General features: G+C 44.3%; 3 protein-coding genes across 3 annotated transcripts in view; 1 reads left to right on the top strand and 2 right to left on the bottom strand.

Moving 5' to 3' along the window:
• Nucleotides 1-704: 704 nt before the first annotated feature.
• LOC146564626 (L-selectin-like) lies at nt 705-4,272 on the bottom strand. The gene is made up of 3 exons (XM_085290398.1): nt 4,197-4,272; nt 2,588-2,962; nt 705-1,057 (listed from the first exon to the last, which is right to left on the bottom strand). The coding sequence occupies exons 1-3, from the start codon at nt 4,219-4,221 to the stop codon at nt 705-707; spliced, it is 753 nt and encodes a 250-aa protein (XP_085146524.1). The 5' UTR covers nt 4,222-4,272.
• A 1,734-nt stretch (nt 4,273-6,006) lies between these two features.
• On the bottom strand, nt 6,007-23,756 carry LOC146564625 (macrophage mannose receptor 1-like). The gene is made up of 6 exons (XM_085290219.1): nt 23,595-23,756; nt 19,629-19,968; nt 17,324-17,668; nt 17,068-17,165; nt 8,186-8,335; nt 6,007-6,087 (listed from the first exon to the last, which is right to left on the bottom strand). Exons 1-6 carry the CDS (start codon nt 23,754-23,756, stop codon nt 6,007-6,009), a joined length of 1,176 nt encoding a protein of 391 aa, XP_085146345.1.
• The window catches only part of LOC146564623 (uncharacterized), a 40,638-nt gene continuing 32,793 nt past the window's right edge, over nt 19,123-26,967 (top strand). Inside the window, exon 1 of the mRNA XM_085290396.1 lies at nt 19,123-19,183. The gene's annotated coding sequence lies outside the window, so the exon portion shown is untranslated. The remainder of the gene's footprint in view (nt 19,184-26,967) is intronic.

Below are 26,967 nucleotides of genomic sequence, written 5' to 3'. Positions count from 1 at the left end.
GGTGGGGTGCAGTAGTGGCTAAGTGAAAACTGTGGTTATGTTAACTACGCACGAACACTACACGAGTACACTTGGGCTGGGGAAATATATACGAAGGTTAAGGCTGATACACACACACTGTGTCTATACTATGTTCACATTGCTCTATGCTACTCTGTTAAAGTACATTTATCATCCATATTAACTTGTTCCGCTGATTCTTTTCTCTTCAGCCACTTCTTCAAGGCTCCTTGGTAAAAACTCTTCCATCAGATTGTTTTCTCCACTTTAGATGGAAACCAGCAGTCTTGTTATAACTCCGTAGCTTCTGGCTCATCTATTAGACAGAAAATACCCATGTTTCCATTTACCATTGCAAAACCATGAAGGTCCTAATGTGATTAAATACTTATTTCATGTCACAATCTAAATTAACATATCTATATATATAATATACTCAAATTTAACTGCTCATCATTAACAAAGATCTGCATCACTTACTTGCTCCAGGATGTCTGCTTGCACCGAAGGATTACTTAGATCCAGCATTGAGTCCTGTGGGCTGATCCTCAGTTTAATGAAACTCAGCTTGTTCCCTAATATAAACACATGTAAACAGAGTTAGTCTGGATCCTTCATTTTACACATTTCTGTCATGGAGAAAGACAGATATTTTTTTTTCTATTTGAAATATAAATGTTATATAAATTTTCTAGTAAAGAGTTTTACTCACTGCAATCACAGACGAAAGGATGTGTTTCTGTGCATGCCCTGTCTCCCCATTTACCAGAGTTCACCTTCAACATAGCAACACAGGTTTGAGTGCCATCAGTCCAGACAGGCTCGTCTGGGTTCCAGTATCTAAATGAGGAGTCAGTCTGGTCTGACCACTCCCAGGGGTCTCTGAAGAGGCCAACATACACTTCACTGCCATTGGCTACTTGCTGGACTATCTGGTACTCAGCATCATTCCTTAGACTGGTCAGGTCTGTGTAGTGTGCTCTGCAGAAATCACGGGCAGCAGTCCAAACCATGCGTCGTGTGTTAAGGATGTACCGATCTGCACCTTGTTGTCTCGCTGCAAAGTAAAATAAAATTAGCTTCATTGACTTTTGATTTCCACAAAACAGTTAAAACATTTGCTATGTAGCAATGGTCCTCGGGTTTCAGCCAAGAGAGTGTGCAGTGTGTCCTGTAGTATTCCCGAGAATCAAAGCAAGACAGTTTTTATGTACTGACAAGGTACTGAACTACAGCTTATATTGATAAAAATAATTATTTTTAGATTAAATTTTAAGCCTATCTACAGGGAGCTGACTAAAAAGGATAATTAAGCTTTGACAATAAAAAAAAAGTTGTCTGGAGGTTTCTTCTTGTTTAAAGGGAGTTTTTCCTTCCAACTTTTGCCAAATGCTTTTCGCATAGTGGTTCATCTGTATGTTGGTCTTTTCTCTGTGTTATTGTTGGGTCATACAATATGAATGTCTTAAGTTGACTGTAGGTGTTATGTAGTGCTATATAGGCCAAGCAAAGTTTATTTTTAGATAAGATAACTCTTTATAGTCGTCGCACAATCATACATATTATAATAGTACAATGAAACTGAAAAATGGGAAATTGGATAAAGTGCTTTAAAAACAGTAAGTGCTCACCTAAATGCTTAATATTAGGACAGGAAAAAAATATGAAAATTAAATCAAATAAAACACAAAAATAAAGAAATAAATAATAATATAATTAATATTATTATTATTATTATTATTATTAACATATCTGATATATATATATATATATATATATATATATATATATATATATATATATATATATATATATATATATATATATATATATATATATATATATTATGTTGTTCGAACGTGAAAAGTATATTGTACAAACATGAAAAGTATCTTGTTAGAACATTAAACTTTTCACGTTATAATGTGATATACTTCAATTTCCTTTTGCCTGGGTGGCAGCTCTACGCTTCCGTACCATCCAGAGTGTTTCTTCATCAAGACGCTTAATTTAAAGCCCATTTGTGCTTTGTAAAATCTACATGTATAAACTATGTATACATAAACCAAAGTTAAAGCCTTTTAAGAGTGGCTTTAAAGAAAACAGTTCTCAGTTCACCATTTTCCATCATAGACAGATTCTAACAGGTAACTGCGAATCACTTTTGTGATGCCCTGCCCTTTTTTTATGCCTTTACCATTAACTTAAAATAAAGAATTATGTCAAATCATTTGGTCCAAATGTTCCTGTTTCTCATCAAATTTTAATGACTGAAAACTATCATTATTGACGAATGATGGTCTCCAAGGTCAGATTCATGATCAAATTGTTCTGATCACTGATCAATGGTCACGAGCATTACTCGAATACATGTTTTACGAATGAGACTTAGGCCCCCTCCTCAGTTAAGTGATTAAAGAAGTCGCTTGGATGAGTGATGAAATGTTTCACCCACCCTAAAAACTACACCCAGATGAATAGAATCAACTTTCTGAATGAATGAACCACGAAACACATGCATACATCCAGTGTGTCTAATGAGTGTTTATAGGTTTGTATCATACCAGTATGAACAAGAATGACTCACCATCAAAGCAAACTGAATACCGTTGGTATTCACAGGAAACCATATTCAGCTTCCCGTCTTTGAAAAATGGGCAGTTGTAATTTACATTTATTGAACTCCACAACAAATAATTTCTTTCTCCCTCTTTGTAGAAATCATCATCTGCCAGAGACCAGTACCACCTGGGAGTCGTGCCCTTTAAAAGGCCAATCCATACAGCATCATCATATTTATCTCCGACAGCTTCAAGGACAATTTTCATCTCTCTCATGTCATTAATAGTGGCCAGGTCGAAACATTGCTCCCTGCAGATGCTCTGTGCTTCAGACCAGGTCTTTGGTGTTTGAAAGAAGGCAAACTGGGGCTGGAGGCCATGTGAAAATTGAAAAGACAAGCCTGTGGAATAAAAATCACCCACAAATTAAATACTTGATGGGGCATTGTAAGAGCCACTGCTTTCTGTAAGATATCTTAGAGAATCACAAATAATGATATGTCCACATTTTATTATTTACTTGTAATTAAAAATGTTCACTATAAGATTTGTCAACATTTTAGCATCACTTGTACGAGTCATTAAAGAAACTGCTGGACATTATGAACAATGCTGGGCATCCTCTGCACACGGCCATTAACAACCAGAAGAGTCTGTTCAGTGACAGGTTGCTTCTCCCCAAGACAAGAACTAACAGACTTAAAAACTCCTTTGTCCCACACGCCATCAGACTGTTTAACTCCTCTCTGGAGGGGAGAGGGAGGGGAAACAGGAGGACAAAGGAGGGGGGAACAACTAAGCTGTAGTGCCTCTTCACCTCACTGTACAATACCTTGTGCAATACTTTTTGTAAATAGTCAACAGTGCAATAGAGTCAATACTTGAAATGTGCAATTCACTTGTATTTTTATTTTTTATTCCTATTATTCCTATTTATTCTATTTATCCCCTTTGTATATTTTATTTATATTTGTCTCTGTATTTATATATGTGTGTGTGTGTGTGTGTGTGTGTGTGTGTGTGTGTGTGTGTGTGTGTGTGTGTATATATATATATATATATATATATATATATATATATAACAATTCTGTAACTGTAACTTCGGTCGTTGCTGTGCTTTTTTTTGGAAGTTGAATTTCCCAGAGGAACCCACCCGAGGGATTAATAAAGTTCTATCTTATCTTATCTTATCTTATCTTATCAAAATGAAATCTAGGACAAAAATCATGTCTATATATTTTTGCAGAACAATTACACAGCAGGGCTGCTTGACAAACAATTTAATGTCATTGAAACAATTATTAGAAATTTAACAAAAAAAACCCCAGCTGAAATATAATTAATTAATTACAAAACAAAATATAAGGTTCAAAGTAGTATTTTAAACATAGAACAAAAGGACAAAATAGGACAATTATGAGCTTTGAAAGTGCTTGACAATCACATTCCTGGGCAAGATGAATTACTGTTTCCATTATGTTAGTAATTAAAATATATATTGAAAAACAATTTCTCAATTAGAGAATGTGATTATAGATATCTTTCTATTATTTTAAAGATTAAAATGTGCATGTCCAGGTATGTCCAGCTGAAGAGTGAAAAAAGATAAACATTTTGACAGTTAGCAACACTGACCTGACAGGAGCAGAATTAGATGCATGATCTTTGCCAGAGCTGTTATTCTGTGGAAAATATTGGAGAGCTGGAGAGCCCTCAGTGTCTATCCAGGCTGGATCTGCCAGAGCAAAATCACTTATGCTCTTTTTCTAAGTTTTTAAACAATGAACTGCGATTCCCATACGTGGTCATGCAAATGTTTCCCACTCAGAATGCAAAACAGCACTGTTTACTGGAGTTAGTCATGGCATTATAAGGAAAAACACTTTACAGTAAATCTGTTCTAAAACGATCGTGTTGTAATCCTTTATCTTGTATAATTATATTTCCAAACATTAAATTAAATTATTTCTTATTTGTAGAGTTCCATCATTTTCTGCTGCCAGGGTGGAGTCTTTGTCATGGATGGAAATTCTGTGCAAATTACTTTCTAGAAATGTACTGAAGTAAAATATATCAGGTTAAGGGTTTGTTGATCATGTGTTTATTTTATTGTTTTCTCAGTTAAAAATGTAATGAATACGATTGTATACACCAGAAAGATCTTAATTCTGTAAATAATTTAAATTTCTCTGTAGGAAATTGTGATTCGCACATGGTAACCATTAAAAACAAAAAAATACTATCAACTGTTTGGCTTTTTAAATTGAATTCAAAATGATCATTTTTAAAATTAAATGATTGGAAGGCTTCTCCTCATTTGTTTGTTTTTACAGACAGCGGTGCCACCTCCTGCTGGCACCATGAAGAAAAATGCAGGATAGAAGAACTTCAAAGTGCAGAACCCCAACTTGAACTGAAACTGTTTACAGCCGAGTGTGAAGCGGTGAGACTGAGAATCAACACCTCCAAGTCTGAGGCCATGGTCCTCAGTGGGCAATGGGTGCAGTACCTACTCCAGGTCAGAGACTAGTTGCTGCCCCAAGTAGAGGAGTTTAAGTATCTTGGGGTCTTCTTCACAAGTGAGGGGAGCGGGAGGTCGACAGACAGATTTGTGCTGTGGCTGCAGTGAAGCGCTGTACCAGTGAAAAGACAGCTGAGCGTAGTGACGCTCTTGCTTTACTGATCGATCTACGTCTCTACCCTCACCCTATGGGCATGAGTTCAGGGTAGTGACCAAAAAAACCAGATCATGAATACAAGAGATAGAAACAAGCTTTCTCCAAAGGGGGGCTGGCCTCTCCCAGACATAGGGCGAGGATTGTGGAGTTGTACTCCTCCACATCGAAAGGAGCCAGTTGAGGAGGTTTGGGCATCTGATAAGGATGCCTCCTCGGGACCTCCTGGGTGAAGCGCTCCGGAGATGTTCCAGTGGGAGGAGGCACCGGGCAGACCCAGGACGTGCTAGAGAGATTATATCTCTCGGCTGGCCTGAGAACACCTTGGTGTTCCCCCAGACAAACTAGAGGAGGTGGATGGGCTTCTGACCCAGCCCAGGATGAGAGGAAGAAATGGATGGCTGGATGGAAGGAGCTTAGTCAATTCATTCAGCTTTTACATTCAGTTTTTGGTTGAGTGGTAATACTGATTTTGTAAAATGGTTTCAAAAACAATTTAAAATGCAGTCTCTGAAATAAAATAGTTTCTCACAAAAAACAAAACAATACAAACAAATAGAAACCAAATACAAGCCACATTATATCCTGGACCCCAGATTCTTAAACATTTTTTTAAAAGTAACACAATAGTTACTTTTCCTAGTAATTAGTTAATTTTAAAATATTGTAACTCAGTTATTAACTCAGTTACTTTTTTTGAACAAGTAACCAGTAACTATAACTACTGTAAGTAACTTGCCCAATACTGGTCCCCACACTAAAAACAACCTTCATTGTTCCTCCATGCTCTCTTCTCCCTTCTCGTTATCTTCTCCATCCTTCTCACTGCTGCTGTCTGCCTCTCCCAGAACCTGCAGCAGTTCGTGGTTGTTACAAATATATTATCAGCGGCCGAGTGGGCGGTTCTTCTTCAGTTTTGTCTTATGTCAAACTCACTCTTTCCAAGACCATTCACACACAATGATAATGCAGGTGAGGTGAACCTGCCAGCTTGTGATTGGGAGAGCATGTCTCCATCCATGTTTGTATATGCTGCTGGTCTCTAAGGTTCAGGACAATGCTGTTGTCTGGTCACCTGCTGTTGACTCTTGATGTTGATGTCCTTGCTCTGGAACTGTATTTTGCCTTCAGGGAGAGCTTAGTTGTCCTTGAAGATTGTTTGTGAGGAGGTGAAGCTGTAAAACGTTTAGCCAAAAACTTGGCCTGATTGTAGTTTTAATTATGTTGGTGATGGTGCTCTATACTTTTTTATATCATTTTTATTTTTGTTAATCCATATGTAGTGTATGTGTGTCTGCATTGTTTCACTCCCTGTTTTTAATAGTGATGTGGGCAAACCACAGCCTGCAGCTCCGACTGGAGGTCCCTCGTCCTGTCCTCAATCCCTCTGAATTTCGGATTAGGACAGTCTCTCTTCCAGTGTCCCTTTTCTGTTGGAAAAGTTACACTTCGCTCTGGCGCTGTTGTTCTTATGGTGGTGGTTTCGGTCATCGGGGAGGGCGGGACTTCAGATCGGAGTGGCTTTCATCACTGCCTGCAGAATGACGTAAGAACACGGTGGTGAAATAGGCTAGCATGTATGTGTGGTGGAGCTGTGTGCTTAGCAGCGCCTGTTTCCACTTCAGCTCCTCTTTCTCCTGAAAAAGACATCTCATCAAAAGCTACCTTTTTCTCCCATCTCTCTGATTCCTCTCTTTTTGCCATCTCACAACATAGTTCATGCTTTCTATCCCACATTTCTTTACCATACAATCAAAAATCCAAAACATTTTTTTTCCTTTTTGCCTGTCTCGTTCAGCACTGTAGCAATCAGAATTATTATCTGAAGGCCAATAAAAATGCCCAACGGATTTATTATTAAGTGATCATTATTGGTCCACTTGATTGAGCTTTATTAGTATTTATTTGTTTTATTTATTTATTTTTTTAACCTTTAAGTTATTACAAACAGAACAGACATGACTGGGGGATAGGAAAGGGAAAGAGACAGAGGAGAGACATAGACATGACAACACTGTTAGGATGCCTGGGTCGTTGACCCAGGGTTTTTGAGTGTATGATATTATTTATATTTTCTAGTTTTTGGGTTTCTTTGAGTTCTGTCTCATGGGTTATGTCTCTGTCTTCTTTAGTTGCTCTGTCTCCCCTATCACCTGCATCCCCTTGTCTAGTTCGCGTCTATGTGTATCCTTAGTTCCTATATCCCCGTGTCCACTCAGTGTTTGTGTCTGCCCTGGTCCCACGTCTCTGTTCCCTCTGTAGTGCCTACATGTGAGGCTGTGTCTTTGTTCAGTCTGTGTTATGTGTTTCCTGTTTTACTTTGAAGGTCTCTGTCTTTTCTCAGTGTGTTCAGTTTATGCTTCTTTGGTCTCATCAGTTTTGATTTGTCCCAGCTGTGTTTCCCTCCTGTTACTCATTCCCTGATTGCTCCCTCTGTGTATTTAAGCCCTGTGTTTCTCTGTGTCCGTGTCGCAATCTACCGTTTATTTTGCTGTGTGTTTTGCCTGTCCACCGGTGTAAGTTTATTTTGAGTTTTTCTAGTTATGTCATGTTGCGTTCAGCATTAAAGCCTTTTTGAGTTCACGTCTGTCTCCGGAGTCTGCACCTTGGGTCCTATTCCTGACTGCACACAGCCTCACCTAACAGAAGATCGCGACCAGAACATGGACCCTGCAGACTCTTCAGCTTTTGGATTCGATGCTGAGATGGAGCGGATGATTAGGTTCCTTGACCGCATTGCTCAGGCCAATGATTTGAGGACCATGGCAGTTGGGCTAAGTGCTGTGGATGCCATCATTCGGAGCAACCCTCGGCTTACTCAGTTTTCTATGGACACTGTGCTGGGCAGCTCCATAGCTGCCTGGAGGGAGCAAGTCAGGGCTGGCGAGCTTGCTCTCTCTACCTTCACTTCCACTTCTTCACCGCCGCCCCAGGACAACACACACTCACCACCTGCCTCGTCTCTACCTCAGACTGCCTCTCCTTCCTCACACCAGCCAGGACCTTGTTCGCCTGCCCATTCGCCTGCCTTTTTCCTGGCGGCCATGTGGTCGGATGAGGAGGAGGTCTCCGTATCTCCGCCAGTTTCAGTTCCCTCATCTAGAAGGAAGCGACGCCATCGTCACTCCTCTCCTCTGTCATCCGTCCAGCAATCTGCCTCCGCTGGAGGGTCCGAGGGACTGCTTCAGCCGTCTGTTCCCGCTGGAGGGTCCGAGGGGCCCGTTCAGCCTCCTGTCTCCGCTGGAGGGTCCGAGGGGCCCGTTCAGCCTCCTGTCTCCGCTGGAGGGTCCGAGGGGCCCGTTCGGCCTCCTGTCTCCGCTGGAGGCTCCGAGGGGCCCGTTCGGCCACCTGTCTCCGCTGGAGGGCCCGAGGAGCCCGTTCGGCCACCTGTCTCCGCTGGAGGGCCCGAGGAGCCCGTTCGGCCACCTGTCTCCGCTGGAGGGCCCGAGGAGCCCGTTCGGCCACCTGTCTCCGCTGGAGGGCCCGAGGAGCCCGTTCGGCCACCTGTCTCCGCTGGAGGGCCCGAGGAGCCCGTTCGGCCACCTGTCTCGTCAGCTGGAGGGCCCGAGGAGCCCGTTCGGCCACCTGTCTCGTCAGCTGGAGGGCCCGAGGAGCCCGTTCGGCCTTCTGCCTCGTCAGCTGGAGGGCCCGAGGAGCCCGTTCGGCCTTCTGCCACGTCAGCTGGAGGGCCCGAGGAGCCCGTTCGGCCTTCTGCCACGTCAGCTGGAGGGCCCGAGGAGCCCGTTCGGCCTTCTGCCACGTCAGCTGGAGGGCCCGAGGAGCCCGTTCGGCCTTCTGCCACGTCAGCTGGAGGGCCCGAGGAGCCTGTTCAGCCCTCTGCCTCTGCTACGCCTGGTCCAGCTTCTGCCTCTGCTCCGCCTGGTCCGGCCTTTGCTGCTCCGCCTGGTCCGGCCTTTGCTGCTCCGCCTGGTCCGGCCTCTGCAGCTCTGCCTGGTCCAGCCTCCGAGTGTTCAGCTTCGTCTGCTCCAGAGGTCTCCATGCTGTCCGGCCTGCTCGTCCTGTCCGGCCTGCTCGTCCTGTCCGGCCTGCTCGTCCTGCACGTCCTGTCCGGCCTGCACATCCTGCACGTCCTCTCCGGCCGATGACTGGACATCATTGCTGTCATGGACGGCCCCCTGAACTACATCGCCGTCGGTGCCTCCCGCCCGGCCGGCCTCCTGATCTGCTCGGTCGCCGTCGGTGCCTCCCGCCCGGCCGGCCTCCTGATCTGCTCGGTCGCCGTCGGTGCCTCCCGCCCGGCCGGCCTCCTGATCTGCTCGGTCGCCGTCGGTGCCTCCCGCCCGGCCGGCCTCCTGATCTGCTCGGTCGCCGTCGGTGCCTCCCGCCCGGCCGGCCTCCTGATCTGCTCGGTCGCCGTCGGTGCCTCCCGCCCGGCCGGCCTCCTGATCTGCTCGGTCGCCACCGGTGCCTCCCGCCCGGCCGGCCTCCTGATCTGCTCCGTCGCCACCGGTGCCTCCCGCCTGGCCGGCCTCCTGAACTGTTTTCTGGGCTCTTGGGCCGTCAGCCTCCGGGCCGCCCCCCTGAACTGCCCGGGTTTGGACTATTGTGCTGTCAGCCTCCGGGCCGGCCCCCTGAACTTTTTGTGAACTGTTTTTCCTGGCTGCCTGCGCCTGTCATGAGCCTGTTTTTTGTTCTGTTGCTTTCCGGGCTCCAGTGTTTGCACTTTTTTTTGTTTCTGGCTCAATGTGTTTCATTTGTTTCGAGCCCTCCATCCTGTTTCCCCCGCCGCCCACCCTGGTTGGGTTGTTTTTGGTTTTTTTGATTTTGAGGTTTTGGTTTGGGCTGTCTGGAAGCCAGCCCTTAAGGGGGGGGGGGGGTACTGTTAGGATGCCTGGGTCGTTGACCCAGGGTTTTTGAGTGTATGATATTATTTATATTTTCTAGTTTTTGGGTTTCTTTGAGTTCTGTCTCATGGGTTATGTCTCTGTCTTCTTTAGTTGCTCTGTCTCCCCTATCACCTGCATCCCCTTGTCTAGTTCGCGTCTATGTGTATCCTTAGTTCCTATATCCCCGTGTCCACTCAGTGTTTGTGTCTGCCCTGGTCCCACGTCTCTGTTCCCTCTGTAGTGCCTACATGTGAGGCTGTGTCTTTGTTCAGTCTGTGTTATGTGTTTCCTGTTTTACTTTGAAGGTCTCTGTCTTTTCTCAGTGTGTTCAGTTTATGCTTCTTTGGTCTCATCAGTTTTGATTTGTCCCAGCTGTGTTTCCCTCCTGTTACTCATTCCCTGATTGCTCCCTCTGTGTATTTAAGCCCTGTGTTTCTCTGTGTCCGTGTCGCAATCTACCGTTTATTTTGCTGTGTGTTTTGCCTGTCCACCGGTGTAAGTTTATTTTGAGTTTTTCTAGTTATGTCATGTTGCGTTCAGCATTAAAGCCTTTTTGAGTTCACGTCTGTCTCCGGAGTCTGCACCTTGGGTCCTATTCCTGACTGCACACAGCCTCACCTAACAAACACAAGCTTGACAATTACAACATGGAACACCGGGATAGACTAATGCACAGGCAGAACTGAAAGTAAAACATTGAGGACAAGACAGAGTACACAGAGGATAAGAAAACACTTATAAATCAGGAGTTATAGATAAAAACTGAAATGAAACTCAACTAAATTCTAACTAATAATAACAACACAAGAACTAAACATATTTCCAATGTACAGTCATTTTCATGATATCTTTAACTGAGAAAACAGTAAAATGAACAAATGAACAATAAACCCGTAACCTGATACGTTTTGCTTGAATACACTTCTGGGAAGTAATTTGCACAGAATTTCCATCCATGACAATGACTTCACCCTGGCATCAGAAAGTGATGGAAATCTACAAATAAGAAAATATTTTGCTCTTTAATGTTTGGAAATATAAATGCAAAGCTAAAGAATTCCAACGTGCTCATTTTAGAACAAAATTACTAGTGTTTTTCCTTTTAATGTTATGACTGACCTAACACTATAACAAACAAAGCTTAGTGCTGTTTTGAAAGGAGAACTTATTTGAAAAAAGGTTTTTAAGTAATATTGGTAATATTACTTAAGTAATATTAAGTAATATTGTGGTAATTTTGTGCTGTCTAACTAAAATAAAAGAGGTTTGAACTGAATTGAATGATAAAGTCTTCAACATTATTTACTTTAGCTTTAGATGTCAATCATACAGTTTCACACATTTAGTGTATATAGGCTAAAGCAGCTGTCTCCAACCCCCAGGCTACGGACTGGTACCGGTCCGTGAGTCGTTTAGCACCGGGCCACGAGAGTTGAGGCTCAGGTGTGAAATTTATGGTTTTCAGGGTTTTTATCGTTAACTCGGTTTCCCTGGGTCTCCCTGGATCCCTCGGTTTGGTGTTTGAGTTTTTGTTGTAGTCTCACAATTCTGTCTTTTGGAGTTATATAAGAATAAATATTTAAGTTATGCGCTATTTAGTCTCATGTTTGGTTTTCCTAATACCTGAATTTTGTTATCTCTACTTTTAGTTCTTAGTTCCTTGTTGAGTTAGTCAGTTCCCTTTCATGCAGTCTTTGTCTTGTGTCTGTGTGTCCTCCCTATAGCGTCCAATGTTTTTCATCAGTCTTGTCTCTATCTGTGTTTTTCTGTCTACCTGTGTCCAGTCTCCTGTTTACCTGTGTCTTAGTGTTTACTCTCTGTTTCTGTTATTTCCTGTTTTCAAGTTATCACCTTATTTTTCTGTCTCTGTTGTTGTCTCATCTATTTCGTTATTTCCATTTCTTTCCCCATGTCTGTCAGGTTTCTCTGTGCCCAATGCTTGAAGTGTTTAGTGATTCTTTTCTCCTCAGTCCCCTCACTATGTTTATTTCCTCCCCTGCATCACATTTGTATGTCTGCAGTCTGGGTCTTTCTGTTTCTTGTCTTGCTTTGATAATCTCTTGTACTTTGTGTATTGTGTTCAGTTTTGTTTCTCCTGTTGTTAGTTTGGTTTAGCTCACCTGTTATAACCTGATATGTTCCATCTCCCTTTGTCTGTATTTAAGACCTCTGTCTCCTCCTGTCACTTGTTGAGTTCAAACCTGCGTCTGAATTCTGCATTTTGTGTCTATAACTCTGCCTGCCACACAACAACACATGACACTCCTAGAAACTTGTGCCTATAGCAACATTGTGGTGGACCAATTTTCGGCGCAGCGTGTTTTGGGGTTTAAAAGCAACAGAGACCCGGTGTTTAGAAAAAATGCGTCTCAGCTGTTCCGATACTCCTGACACATACGGGATCACTACAGGTTTTCGCTTAGGCAGCGGTTGTCCTTCTCTCCTGGATCGGCTGGAGCTTTCTTTTGGTGCCTTCCCACCTTTGACAAAAGTCCAGCTGGGACAACTACATTTACTCAGGACCTTCTTGATGTGATGTTGTTCTGCTTCCCTGGCCGCTGTGTCTGTGGGGATGGTGTTTGATCTGTGTTGTAGCATCCTGATGACAACCAGTTTATGCTCCAGTGGATGATGAGTGTCAAACCTTAAATACTGATCCGTATGTGTAGATTTATGGTACACATCAGCTTTTAGATGTCCCCCATTACTGGTGGAAATCTCACAGTCTAAGAAGGCTAACCTGCCACTTTTCATATCCTCCCTGGTGAATTTGATGTGTCGGTCCACCGAGTTAATGTGATCCGTGACATGTAGTACGTCCTGAGATTTGATTTTCACCCAGGTGTCATCCACGTACCTGAACCAATGACTTGGCTGTGTTCCAAGGTAGGATAGCAAAGCCCTCTTTTCCACTTCTTCCATGTACAAATTGGCCACGATGGGTGAAACTGGGGAGCACATGGCACACCCATGTTTCTGCCTGTAGAACTGACCCTTGTATGTGAAGTAGGTGGAATGAAGACACAGTTCCAAAAGCAAACACACTTGGTCGATGCTAAGAGTGGTCCTGTTGCTGAGGTTGGGGTCATCCTGTAATATCTTACGAACTACCTCCAACGCTTCCATGACTGGGATGCAAGTGAAGAGAGATCTAACATCGTACGAGATCATAGTTTCATCTGCCTCCATAATGACATCTCTCACCTTCTCAACAAAATCCAACGTGTTCTGGATGTGGTGTTCAGAGCTGCCCACCAGCAGGTTGAGGATTGAAGCCAGAAACTTTGAGATGTTATAGGTGACAGAGTTGATCATGCAGACAATCGGTCTTAAAGGTGCACCCTGTTTATGTATCTTCGGTAAACTATACAGACTTGGTGTAGACTCCCCGGGTACAGCCTGTGGTATGAGGTCCGGTCAATAGCCTTGTCTTGTTCTAACTGCTTCAGACAGTCTATCACCCTCTTCCTGTAACCACTTCCTGGATTTTGTTTCAGGGGCTCAAAGTATTTTGGTCACTGTGCAGTGACAAAAATTTCTCATGATAGTCTTTCTGGTTTAGCAATAATGTGCACCTACCCTTATCTGCCGGAAGGATAATAATGTTGTTGTCATTACTAAGTGATGTGAGAAGGGTTTTTCACACTGAAAACGGTATGTCCAGATGAACAGAATCAACTTTTGGAGATCAGATTACAGACATTTTCCAACAACCTTGTGTGGTTTGGAATGTTTGCCTCTAGCCAGGGTCTCAAACTTAAATGAGCTGTGGGCCACTGCTGGCACTGGCATCTCATTGGAGGGCCACTTTAGTGGTCAAGTAGTACAAAACAAGCAAACAAGAAAGCACCTGCAAATATTTCCAAAAATGTAGTGTTTTCTTTGTTTGTTTTTAAATTTCAAATATTGTATAACAAGACAAAACTCCAAACTGTATTTTTCTCACTCTTAACTAACTGAAGCCTTTCGTTGAACTACCAAATAAACAAACTGGTCCTCTCTCTCTGGCCAGACACATGGCAGCACTTCTGCAATAATTATGTTCGTACGTAACAAAATAAAAATGCAGGCATAAGTGTATAAATTAGTTTTTGAGGGCCACTGAAAATTGTTTTCTTTACAAATAACTCTCTCACTGAAATAAGACAGCCAATCCCTCAACATGTTTGCACTCTGTGCTCACAGTGCTCACAGTGGCTTCATATTAAATCATTTTTTGGTTTTTTAGAGAACTTATTTTAACATTGCACTCAACAACAAACAAATCTTCCGTAACAAAAAAAGTCACCTCATGGGCCAAATTGCATTATATTTCTTCACGTCAATACACAGGCCACAAGTAGGGGTGACGTGGATCACAAGTGGCTCCCGGGCCGCGGAGTCCCTGGAGACTTACTCAGGGGTATATTGTGTGGCTTGCATCTGGCATTTTCTTATCTTGTTTTACTTTATAAAAAGTCATATTGTGGAATGAGGATTGAGGAAAATATAAAATATATATCACAATAATAGTCTGATTATGACTGGAGAAGTGTAGTCGGATGGTATCAAAGAGAGGGAAGGTAGTCAGAACTGAGGGGATTGAACTACCAGAAGGCAACATTGCAGACATAGAGGACAGTTACAAGTACCTGGGGATCCCGCAGGCAAATGGGAACCATGAAGAGGCCGCTAGAAAGGCTGCAACCACCAAGTACCTGCAGAGGGTCAGGCAAGTCCTGAGGAGTCAGTTGAATGGAAAGAACAAGATCCGGGCCATCAACACGTACGCCCTGCCCGTGATCAGGTACCCTGCTGGGGTAATAGGCTGGCCAAAGGAGGAGATAGAAGCCACTGACATAAAGACAAGAAAGCTCCTTACCATGCATGGAGGGTTTCACCCCAAGTCCAGCACCCTGAGGCTGTACGCTAAGCGGAAGGAAGGGGGCCGGGGACTGGTGAGTGTCAGCACCATGGTCCAGGATGAGACAAGGAACATCCAAGAATACATTGGGAAGATGGCCCCAACTGACCGAGTGCTCAGTGAATACCTCAGGCAGCAGAAACCCAAGAAAGAGGAGGGAGACGAGGAACCATCATGGAAGGACAGGCCCCTGCACGGTATGTACCACCGGAAGATAGAGGAGGTGGCTGATATCCAGAAATCCTACCAGTGGCTGGACAAAGCTGGACTGAAAGACAGCACAGAGGCACTAATCATGGCAGCACAAGAACAAGCTCTGAGTACAAGATCCATAGAGGCTGGGGTCTATCACACCAGGCAAGACCCCAGGTGCAGGCTGTGTAAAGATGCCCCAGAGACAATCCAGCACATAACAGCAGGGTGCAAGATGCTAGCAGGCAAGGCATACATGGAACGCCATAACCAAGTGGCCGGCATAGTGTACAGGAACATCTGTGCCGAGTATAACCTGGAAGTCCCGAGGTCAAAATGGGAGATGCCCCCAAGGGTGGTGGAGAATGACCGAGCTAAGATCCTGTGGGACTTCCAGATACAGACGGACAAAATGGTGGTGGCTAACCAACCGGACATAGTGGTGGTAGACAAACAGAAGAAGACGGCCGTAGTGATCGATGTAGCGGTTCCGAATGACAGCAATATCAGGAAGAAGGAACACGAGAAGCTGGAGAAATACCAAGGGCTCAGACAAGAGCTCGAGAGGATGTGGAGGGTGAAGGTAAGGGTGGTCCCCGTGGTAATCGGAGCACTAGGTGCGGTGACTCCCAAGCTAGGCGAGTGGCTCCAGCAGATCCCGGGAATAACATCGGAGATCTCTGTCCAGAAGAGCGCAGTCCTGGGAACAGCTAAATGGTAAATGGCCTGTATTTATATAGCGCTTTACTAGTCCCTAAGGACCCCAAAGCGCTTTACATATCCAGTCATCCACCCATTCACGCACACATTCACACACTGGTGATGGCAAGCTACATTGTAGCCACAGCCACCCTGGGGCGCACTGACAGAGGCGAGGCTGCCGGACACTGGCGCCACCGGGCCCTCTGACCACCACCAGTAGGCAACGGGTGAGGTGTCTTGCCCAAGGACACAACGACCGAGACTGTCCAAGCCGGGGCTCGAACCGGCAACCTTCCGATTACAAGGCGAACTCCCAACTCTTGAGCCACGATCGCTAAGATACTGCGCAGGACCCTCAAGCTCCCAGGCCTCTGGTAGAGGACCCGAGCTTGAAGGATAAACCGCCCGCAGGGGCGTGCTGGGTGTTTATATATATATATAGAGAGAGAGAGATTAGTGATGTGAATAGATTTTAAAAAAATTAACCTATTCATCTCACAGTTTTCTGTAATTAATCGCAATTACTTGATCCATAGCCTGGTTGCACTTACATTTTTTCAACTTTATATTTAAGCATGTAACTGTCACGGCGTGGGTCATATAGGGCGGATTGGACAGATTCAACACAGACACCGTATGAACGTGACAAGAATTTATTACAGCAAGTGGCAAAATGTGAATACACAGTGGAGTTTAGTGGCTATATACAGGTGGGGTGCAGTAGTGGCTAAGTGAAAACTGTGGTTATGTTAACTACGCACGAACACTACACGAGTACACTTGGGCTGGGGAAATATATACGAAGGTTAAGGCTGATACACACACACTGTGTCTATACTATGTTCACATTGCTCTATGCTACTCTGTTAAAGTACATTTATCATCCATATTAACTTGTTCCGCTGATTCTTTTCTCTTCAGCCACTTCTTCAAGGCTCCTTGGTAAAAACTCTTCCATCAGATTGTTTTCTCCACTTTAGATGGAAACCAGCAGTCTTGTTATAACTCCGTAGCTTCTGGCTCATCTATTAGACAGAAAATACCCATGTTTCCATTTACCATTGCAAAACCATGAAGGTCCTAATGTGATTAAATACTTATTTCATGTCACAATCTAAATTAACATATATATATATAATATACTCAAATTTAACTGCTCATCATTAACAAAGATCTGCATCACTTACTTGCTCCAGGATGTCTGCTTGCACTGAAGGATTACTTAGATCCAGCATTGAGTCCTGTGGGCTGATCCTCAGTTTAATGAAACTCAGTTTTTTGACTACTATAAACAGATGTGAACAGAGTTAGTCTGAATCGTATTTGCAACACTCTCCTTCATTTTACACATTTCTGTCACTGAGAAAAATGAAGATAACAATAGTTTTTGCTATTTGAAAAAAAAAAGTAAAACTAAATGTGTTAGTAAAGAGTTTTACTCACTGCAGTTACAAACGAATGGATGTGTTTCTGTGCATGCCCTGTCTCCCCATTTACCAGAGTTTACCTTCAACATAGCAACACAGGTTTGAGTGCTATCAGTCCAGACAAGCATGTCTGGGTTCCAGTATCTAAATGAGGAGTCAGTCTGGTCTGACCACTCCCAGGGGTCTCTGAAAAGGCCAACATACACTTCACTGCCATTGGCTACTTGCTGGACTATCTGGTACTCAGCATCATTCCTTAGACTGGTCAGGTCTGTGTAGTGTGCTCTGCAGAAATCCCGAGCAGCAGTCCAAACCATGCGTTGTGTGTTAAGGATGTACTGATCTGCACCTTGTTTTGTTGCTGCAAAGTAAAGTAAAATTAGCTTCACTGAATTTTCATTTCCACAAAATTTACAGTTTTTTAAATATTGTCAGACATAAACCGGTCCGTGGTGCAAAAAAGGTTGAGGACTGCTGCTGTAGTATTCCTGAGAATCCAAGTAAGACATTTTTTATGTATTGGCAAACTACTGATCTGCATCTTTTATTCTCAAAATAAAGAGACAATTTTAAAAAATTTCAGAGAGATTACAGTACAAAACAAAGAAGGATAATCAAGATTTGAGAATTTTAGTAGCATTACATTTACTAAAAGACTAATTTGTTTGACATGAGCTTGATACAGTCACTGTAAACACCACTTTACATTTTATTATTAAACATTGACTTTTGTCTTATTTCCTTTCTTTCACCTTCATGTGGTTGCAGTAGAGGGCGGCTCCTCCATGAACCTGGTTCTGCTGGAGGTTTCCTCTTGTTTAAAGAGAGTTTTTCCTTCAATTCATCATAAAGTTCTTGCTTACAGGGCATCATCTGTTTGTTAGGTTTTCTCTGTAGATTAGTAGGATCTTTACCATACAATATAAAGCACCTCAAGATGACTGTTGGTGTGATCTGGTGCTGAATGAAATTGAATTCAATTCATTTAAACTGAATTGTTAGAAGAGTGGTGAACAGTTCAAAGTTGACTATGTTCGAGTCCGAAATGTTACAGTGTCTATTTGATAGACACTGTAACATTGTGTTAACAAGCAGTTAATTAAAAGTAGTCTAACATAAATGTAAATGCTGTAATTTGATTATTTTAATAAACCATGTAACTTGGATCGATTCTAGAACATAAATGACTGGTATCGAAGGAATCGATATTTTAGGATCGATCCGCACATCACTAATGAACAGAATAAACTTTCTGAATGAATGCCTCACGACATAACACATCCAATTTGTCTAATGAGTATTAGTATGCTTGTGTCATACACAGTGTTGGGGAGTAACGGAATACATGTACCGCCGTTACGTATTTAGAATACAAAATATGAGTAACTGTATTCCGTTACAGTTACCGTTTAAAAAGGTGGTATTCAGAATACAGTTACTTTGTTGAAATAAATGGATTACACTGCGGTACTTTCCTGTTTCATTTTGTCGCGGGTCAGGACTGTTTGGGTTTTGTTTGACAGCTACGTTCTTTCGTTCCAGGTTGCAGCGTTACGGTTGCCATGGTTACAGGGCGACGCTCTCTCTCTCTCTGCGACTGTTTGTTTCCTGGGTGAGAGAGCGCCTTTTCGTTGTTGTGCTAAGCTAACAGGCAGAATGCTACAAGCATAGCTCTAAAGAATGTAGCATCATGGGCAGTGTAGTCCGTGTTGCAGGGAGAATGCACTGCCATACACGTTATGTGTCTGTGAGCGCGAGGAGGGAGAAAAAGGCGAGTGGAAAGGTACGAGTTGCCGTCGAGGAAAAACGGGAGCTGGAAGCATGTAAATATAATAATAACCACTGCAGCCAAGAAGAGTGCCTGACGAGCCCAGTTGTAAGTAAGCTATTAAGACTCGACTGTACACCGTGTTCGTGTTTTCCTCCGAAAACAATAAGTTCCGTTGGAGCAGTCTTTCAACGCCTCTCTCTGTCTCTCGCAAGAAAAACTGACCCACACAACAAAGTAAAGCTATTTTTCGGCTATGAGCCGACAGGGACCCCGCCGTATTAGTCAGAGGTCCCTTTACTACAGTTCGGAGTCGCGGACCTTCAGTAATAGTAATAAATCACACAGCAATAGTACATTCACGTTGTTGTAAAAAGCACGATAATATATTAAGTAATCCAAAGTATTCAGAATACGTTACTCTCATTGAGTAACGTAACGGAATAAGTTACAGAATACATTTTGGGGCATGTATTCTGTATTCTGTAACGGAATACATTTTAAAAGTAACCTTCCCAACACTGGTCATACAGTATGTAAAAGAAAGACTCACCATCAAAGCAAACCGAATATTTATTGGTCTCACAGGAATACATATTCAGTTTCCCGTTGCTGAAAACTGCACAGTTGTCATCAGTTATTGAGCGCCACAACAAATAACTTCTTTCTCCCTCTTTGTAGAAATCATCATCTGCCAGAGACCAGCGCCACCTGCGTGTCTTGCCTTTTGAAAGGCCAATCCACACAGCATCATCATATTTATCTTTGACAACTTCAAGGAGAGTTTCCATCTCTCTCATGTCATGAGTGGTGGCCAGGTCAAAACATTGCTCCCTGCAGATGTTCTGGGCTTCAGACCAGGTCTTTGGTGTTTGAAAGAAGACAAACTGTGGCTGGAGACCATGTGAAAATTGAAAAGACAAACCTGTGGAATAAATATAATCCACAAATTAAATAGTCAATCGCCATTGTAAGATCTGCAATCTGTAAGTAAGTCTTTGATAACCAAAAAATGATGTGTTAATATTTTACTTAAAATTTAATTAAAAGTGTTCACTGTTAGATTTGTTGAAATTTTAGCAGCATATGTACCAGTCAAAAAGAAATCTAGGACAAAAATAAAGTGAGTTCATTTGTATAAAACAGTTTAGCACAGCAGGGTTGCCTAACAAACAATTTAAGGTCATTGAAACAACTATTACGAATAAGAAAAAACAGCTGAAATATAAATAATTAATTTGCAAAACGAAGTACAAGGTTCAAAATAATATTTTAAAAATATACAAACAAAGGGACAAAATAGGACAACTTATGAGCTTTAAAGCTCAGGCTTTTTTAGATAGGGCGACCAAACATCTTTTTTTTTTTTGCACTTGTTGAGTTATAAAAGCCTATATTATTTCACCATTCATTAACCACACAGAGAAAGCATCATTTAAATATAAACCCTAAACCCTAACCTTTAGGCTTTCTTTAAGCAAACAGTATTATTAAAGTTTTATTTATTTATTTATTATTTTGTTTTTGTCTTTTAAAATGCACAGGTATGCCCAGCTAAAGAGTAAAAAAGGATCACTGTTTTGACAGTTAGCAACACTGACCTGACAGGAGCAGAATTAGATGCATGATCCTTGCCGTACTTGTCAATTTGTGGCAAATATGGGAGAGCTGGAGAGCCCTCAGTGTCTGTCTAGGATGGATGTGCCAGAGTGATATCACTTGCTCCTTTCTACTTTTTTTAAAATATGAACTGTGATTCCCATATGCCGGTCATGCAAATGCTTCCCACTCAGAATGCAAAACAGCATTAGTCCGTGTTTACTGGAGTTAGTCACAGCATTATAAGGAAAACACTTTATAGTAATTCTTTTTTAAAATGATCACGTTGTAATCCTTTACCCTTGTAATTATATTTCCAAACATTACAGACAAAATTATTTCATATTTGCAGAGTTCCATCATTTTCTGCTGCCAAGGTGCCTCCCACAGCTCCTGAGTGCTGAGTCCCGACTGCTGAGCTGTACTCTGCAGTACAGTCACATGTTAGCAGGGTGAACAGCAGTGGACCAAGCACACAGCCCTGCCACGATCCTGTACTCACTCTGAGGACTTTGGAGGTGGTATTTCCTATGAAGAAAGACCTGGGGTCTGTCAGTTAGGAAGTCAAAGATCCAATTGCAGAGAGTGGTGTTTATTCCTAGTAGGTCCAACTTCTTCACCAGCTTCTGGGGAATGACTGTGTTGAATGCTGAGCTGAAGTCAATAAACCGCATTCTGACATAAGTGTCCTTTTTGTCGAGATGGGAGAGAGAAAGGTGAAGAGCAGACAAGATGGCATCATTTGTGGAGCAGTTTGAGCAGTAAGCAAACTGTAACGGGTCCAGATTCTGTGGAAGCTGAGTTATTATGTGCCTCAACACCAGCCTCTCAAAGCACTTTGTGATGATGGGCGTAAGTGCCACCAGCCAGTAGTCATTGAGGCAGGACACAGTGGACTTTGGCACAGGGATGATTTTTGTGGGTTTGAGACATGCAGGTACCACAGCTGAGCTAAGTGGTGTATTTAAGATGTCCGAGAAGATGCCTGTGAGCTGGTCAGCACACTCCCGAAGCACCTGGCCAGATATGTTGTCAGGTCCTGCAGCCCTTCATGGGTTTGCTCTGCGAATTGTTATCCTAACATCTGCTGTGGACAGGCAGAGTACTTGGTCTGTGGGGGAGGGGGGCATTTTCTTGCTGGCTCTCTGCCTCAAAATGTGCAAATAAGTCCTTTAGTTTGTCAGGCAGGGAGGGATCACTGCTGCATGCCAGAGGTGTTGTATTGTAGCCTGTGATTGTTTGCCCTGCCACATGCACCATCTGTCCTTTGAACTTGTGAAGTGTGTATTGATCTTTTCTGCATACTCCCACTTTGCCTCTAATGGCCTGTGACAGGTCTGCTCTGGCTGTAGTGTAAGCTTCTCTATTGTTGGAATTAAATTCAGAGTCTGTGATTTTCATAGGGTTGCGTAGCTTTGCAGAGAACCAGGGTTTATGGTTTGCATAGGTGATGATGGTCTTGGAGACAGTGACATCCTCAATTCTTTTTCTGATGTAGTTGGTCACTAAGGTTGTGTACTGTAGCAGCTTCTCTAACATATCCCAGTCTGTGCATTCAAAGCAATCTTGCAGAAACGGTGTGGTCCCCTCTGGTCATGTTCTCACCTCTCTGAAAGTTGGTCTGATCTTTTTAGATCAAGATTAGTTGTGATGTTGCCAGAGATGGGTAATCCGATTACTTTTTTCAAGTAACGAGTAAAGTAAGGGATTACTATTGCAAAAACGGTAATTAGATTACCTTTACTTTCCCGTAGGAACGCTGCGTTACTGCGTTACTAAAACCGTGATTTTTTTTTGCGAGAATGTCTAATGACAGTGACGTAAACAAGTGCGACGTTCGTGACAACAGCTGTGTGCAGATCAACAATGGATAATATATCGAGTACGGGAGAGAGTATGAGCGTGCAGCGTTTAAAGCGTGGAAGTACTGACCTTACTTTGAGTTTGATTCCATAAAAAGTGACAAAAACATTAGCGTCCGTTGTGCGTGGGAAGAAAACTTCTTTTTACAGCGAAAAAACCCCCTAAACTTCCGAGCAAGCACCGAGTGTGCTACGACATAATGGGAAATTCACAGAGAAACTCGCGGATTCTTCCACTGACCGCTGCGGCACACCTTCACCAGGGTAAACCTCCGCCTACCGCACTCCTGCTTTACAGGTGAAAATAGAGCAACAGGACCGCTAGTCTTTGACTTTATTTATTTTCTACTGTGTTTTACTTGCATCTATTTGAAAGAGTGAGTGTAAACACACACACAAAAAATTATTTTATGTGCTGGAATGTGCAGAAAATAAGTTTAAATATTAAACAAATTTCTTCCAGTCAGAGAATGCATGATGCATAAAGTTAAAAGATTAAAACTAATAAAACAAGTTTTAAAAAGGGACTTTTCCATTTGATTACATTTTGTATGATGGATTATGTAGAAAAAGTAGAATTGGGCTGAAAGACCTATCACTTTATCACCTATTCAGGTTGATAAAGCCTTCTCCGTCATCGGCTGAGTGCTCAGGTGAGTTCACTCAGCCATTTATGGACCTTATTTCGCGGGCACTGCCTGAACAGACTGACTGCACTGTGCAGCCCCAGCCGCTGCATTCTGAGCCGGCTGTTTGCCCTGCGCAGCTACAGTTAGCCTCATCTAAGCCAGAGGTCATCACATCGGCTGGACCTGCTTTGCCTCTGCTAGTTGTCTCCACACTTGCTCAACAGCTCACAGCTGCCACGCTACCACCTTCTCCACAATCACCATCGTCTGTGGCAGGTACGCCGCCCTCAGCTCTACCATCTGCACTACCTTTTACATCACCAGCAGGCCCAACCACTGTCCTACCCGAGCCAGAGGTCCCTGTACCATTTGGACTCACTCTACCCATGCCAGACGTCAGCATGCCTGGGGGACCCGCTCAGTCCGCACCAAGGGTCTGTGAGCCGCCCGGACCTGCCACACCTGCCCTTGAGGTCGTCGCGCCACCTTGTCCTGCTTTGTCTGACCTTGCACGCCGGCTGTCTGCCAAGCTTCCTGTGAGTTTTCTGGCACGTCCGTGTCCAGCACATCTAGTATGGCCTGCACGTCCATGTCCAGCACGTCCCAGATCGCCTGCTGTGCTGTGTCGCCATCCACTTAAGCTATTTTGTCGCCACCGCCGGGTCGGCCACCAGAACCATTTCCCTGCCGACGCCGGACCCGTGGCAGGCCGCCCAAACTGTTTCTTTGCCTCTGCTTTACCCGAGGTTGGTCAGCTGAGTGGTCCTGCCTTTGTCACCGCCCACCAAGTTGGCCTCCAGAACTGTTTTGCTGTTGCTGTTTGAATTGCGGTCAGGCCGCGTTTTGTGTTGGACTGTGGCCCTTTTTGATTTCCTGGGGGTTTTGGGACATAAAATGCAGAACTCAGAAGCAGGTTTGAACGCAAAGCAACTTTATTACAGAACTTTGCAAGAATCCACAGAACCTAAACTAACCAGGCGCTTGAGCAAATTAACAAAGACATGCAAAACAGACAGAGCACAAACATAGTGTTACGGTACTGGGTCTGCAACCCAGTATTTATGTTTCAGATCTTGATTTCATATACTTTGGCTATTGTTATTTCTGGTTTTGGCTATCTTTCCTTTGTGCTTAGTGATTTTAGTTTTTCCTTCCTTTGTATTTTTCTTAGTCTTCCCCTGTCTCGGTTCCTAAGTCAGTCATGTCTTTATGTCTCAGTGTCAGGTCCGCGTCTTTGTTAATGTCTCTGGTTTTCTGTTTTACTTTGATTGTCTCATGTCCTGTGTTGAGCGTTTTCAGTTTGGCTTCCCCTTTGGCTTGTTATGTCTGATTAGTTGCAGCTGTGTGTCCACCTGTTCCCCATCCTTTTGTCATCCTGCCTGTGTATTTAAGTCCTCCATCTCCCCGTTTCTTGTCACAAACAAAACAAAACATAAGGAGCCCAAGAACCGAGATACCGGAATAACTCAAAACAAATCCCACTGGGTCAACCATGAGTCCACTAAGCAAAAAGTTCAGGAAGCCAACCCGGAGGCTGACAGCACAAAAGTCAAACACAAGGTACTCAGGGGGCCGGCCGCATGAAAGGCAGCGGCAGCGACGTGGGAACAGTTCAGGGGGCCGACCGCGCAGACGGCAATGGTGGCAATGGGGAAACAGTTCAGGGGGCCGACCGTGCGGACGGCAACGGTGGCAACGCAGACGAGACACATCAGGAGGCCGGCCACGCGGAAGGCAGTGGCGGCAATAAAGCAGGTCTGGAGGCCGGCCGCGAAGCCAGCGGCGGCAACGACCTCGGTCTCGGGGCCGCCCTCAACGGCGAAGACGTCCAACCAAAGGCCTGTAAAGTGGCCGGCAAAGGCGAGGTATTTCAGGCCAAGCTGGGTCGGACAGCGGTGAAGTGGCAGTCACTGGCGAGGCTGACGAAGACACAGAAGCTGGACCAGGCGAGGCAGAAGCTGAAGCGGAGGTTGGACCAGGCGTGGATGAAGCTGCTGCTGCTGCAGGCGGCGTGGATGAAGCTGCTGCTGCAGGTGGTGGTGTGGAGGTCGCAGGTGGTGGAGTGTAGGTTGCAGGTGGTGGAGCCGGTGGTGGCTGAACGGTCTCGCCAGAACCGTCAGCAGACATGAGGACGTGCTGGCTGGGTCCTCCCGGATCCCCAGCTGATGAGGCAAGAGACTGGACGGGCTCCTCGGGCCCTCCAGCTGACGAGGCAGGAGGCTGGACGGGCTCCTCGGCCCCTCCAGCGGAGACAGGAGGCTGGACGGGCTCCTCAGGCATTCCAGCGGATACAGGAGGCTGAAGCGGCCCCTCGGACCCTCCAGCGGAGATGAGGATGTGCTGGTCGGGCTCTCCAGAAACCCCAGCGGATGAGGCAGGTGGCGGGGTGGGAGCCGCGGAGGGCTGGATGGACTCATCCGAGCTTCCAGCAGGAGCTGATGTAGAGCCAGAGGGTATAGGGACCCCTGGCTGAATGTGTAGATGACCAGGTGAGTGAGTGTGTAGAGTACCAGCTGACTAGGGGACTAAATCGCTACAGGTGACACCGGGAGCTGAGCTACAGGGGACACTGGGAGCTGAGCTACTGGATGTTGTACTGAAGTATGAACTGGTGGGAGAGCTGATGCCTGAGCTGCAGTTTGTAGTGGCAGTTGTGGTGAAGGTGGAGTTGATGATTGAGTGAATGAGCAGCTAAACGGGCCTCTGGCTGGGCAGCTAAAAGGGGTGCAGCTAAGGGCTGAGTGGGTGATTGAAAAAGAGCCGGAGTGGCTGGCTGCAACAACGTTTGTGGTGAAGTTGCAACTTGTGGTTGAGTTAATGATTTCTCAGCCTCGACAATATTGTCACTACATGTCTTAGAATGAGCCGAGGCCACTGCGATACAGCAGCGGCGAAGCCGGCTCGGTCCCGAACTTGTATTGCCTCCCGGGCTCGATGCAAACTGAGGTGCTGGAGGACTGGAAATCACGAACACACATCAAGTTGAAGATACGACGCGACAGGGAACAGAGGAAAACACAGGGCTTACACAGGGGAGTAATCAGGGAATGGAAAATAGGAGGGAGACACAACGGGGAGGGTTTGGGCTAACGAGACATGGGGAGCAAAGTTAGACACACTGACATGAGGCACAACATTTCACAATAAAACAAGAAACAGGCATAGACCAGGCACTAAACTGAACCTATACTAAACAAGAGACACGACCTAAGACCAATTTTATTGTTTATTTTATTTTAACCTGCTAAATATGGGACAGACTTGACTGGGGAAAAGAAAGGGGAGAAAGAAAGAGGGAAAGAAAAACAGCGGGGAAGAGGAATGGTGATAAAGGGCAAAAAACCAAAAACCAACAAAATAAGCAGACAGAGAATACATATATCGGTCACCTGGATCACCTGTTGAGAAAGAAAAAAGAGAAAACAAGCAGAAAAAAAGAGCAAATTTAATAAACAACATCATTACGATGATCTATGGGAATATAACAGTAAATATTAAACATTATTGTGCAGCACGTAAGATCGACAGCGCACAGTGTGCTTTGAGGTAGAAGCCAAAAAGGGTGTAGTTTGTGTGTGTGAGCACCCGTGTGTACACCTGTGAGCATGAACGCGCTTGTATTTAAAAGGTTCCTTCATGTAATGATCTGCTAGAGGATGTGGGGAGCCACAGCCCCGTCCTCCAGGGCTTGAAGCAGGTATGGAGGAGATCAAGACTCCAGACATCCAGAGGCCCTCAGCACACAAGAGACCAAGGAAGACCAACAGAGGGGCAGCTGCGCCACTATTCCAGAAAGAGCTGA

The sequence above is a fragment of the Mchenga conophoros genome, linkage group LG11 (genome assembly GCF_057382185.1).
Source record: "Mchenga conophoros isolate Kocher_MC1m ecotype Shallow Benthic linkage group LG11, M_conophoros_male_GT1.1, whole genome shotgun sequence".
NCBI lineage: Eukaryota > Metazoa > Chordata > Actinopteri > Cichliformes > Cichlidae > Mchenga > Mchenga conophoros.
This window is presented reverse-complemented; position numbering and strand designations above follow the sequence as displayed.

What these genes read in the sequence shown, in the direction of transcription:
- LOC146564626 (XM_085290398.1), bottom strand. Translation starts at nt 4,221, where the DNA reads ATGCATCTAATTCTGCTCCTGTCAG. An exon ending in TCTAATTCTGCTCCTGTCAG is followed by an intron (nt 2,963 to 4,196) that starts GTCAGTGTTGCT and finishes TTTATTCCACAG; the next exon opens with GCTTGTCTTTTCAATTTTCA. An exon ending in GTATTCAGTTTGCTTTGATG is followed by an intron (nt 1,058 to 2,587) that starts GTGAGTCATTCT and finishes TTTACTTTGCAG; the next exon opens with CGAGACAACAAGGTGCAGAT.
- LOC146564625 (XM_085290219.1), bottom strand. Translation starts at nt 23,756, where the DNA reads ATGGACGTGCAGGCCATACTAGATGTGCTGGACACGGACGTGCCAGAA. An exon ending in GGGCGGCTCACAGACCCTTG is followed by an intron (nt 19,969 to 23,594) that starts GTGCGGACTGAG and finishes CATGGTCTCCAG; the next exon opens with CCACAGTTTGTCTTCTTTCA. An exon ending in ATATTCGGTTTGCTTTGATG is followed by an intron (nt 17,669 to 19,628) that starts GTGAGTCTTTCT and finishes TTTACTTTGCAG; the next exon opens with CAACAAAACAAGGTGCAGAT.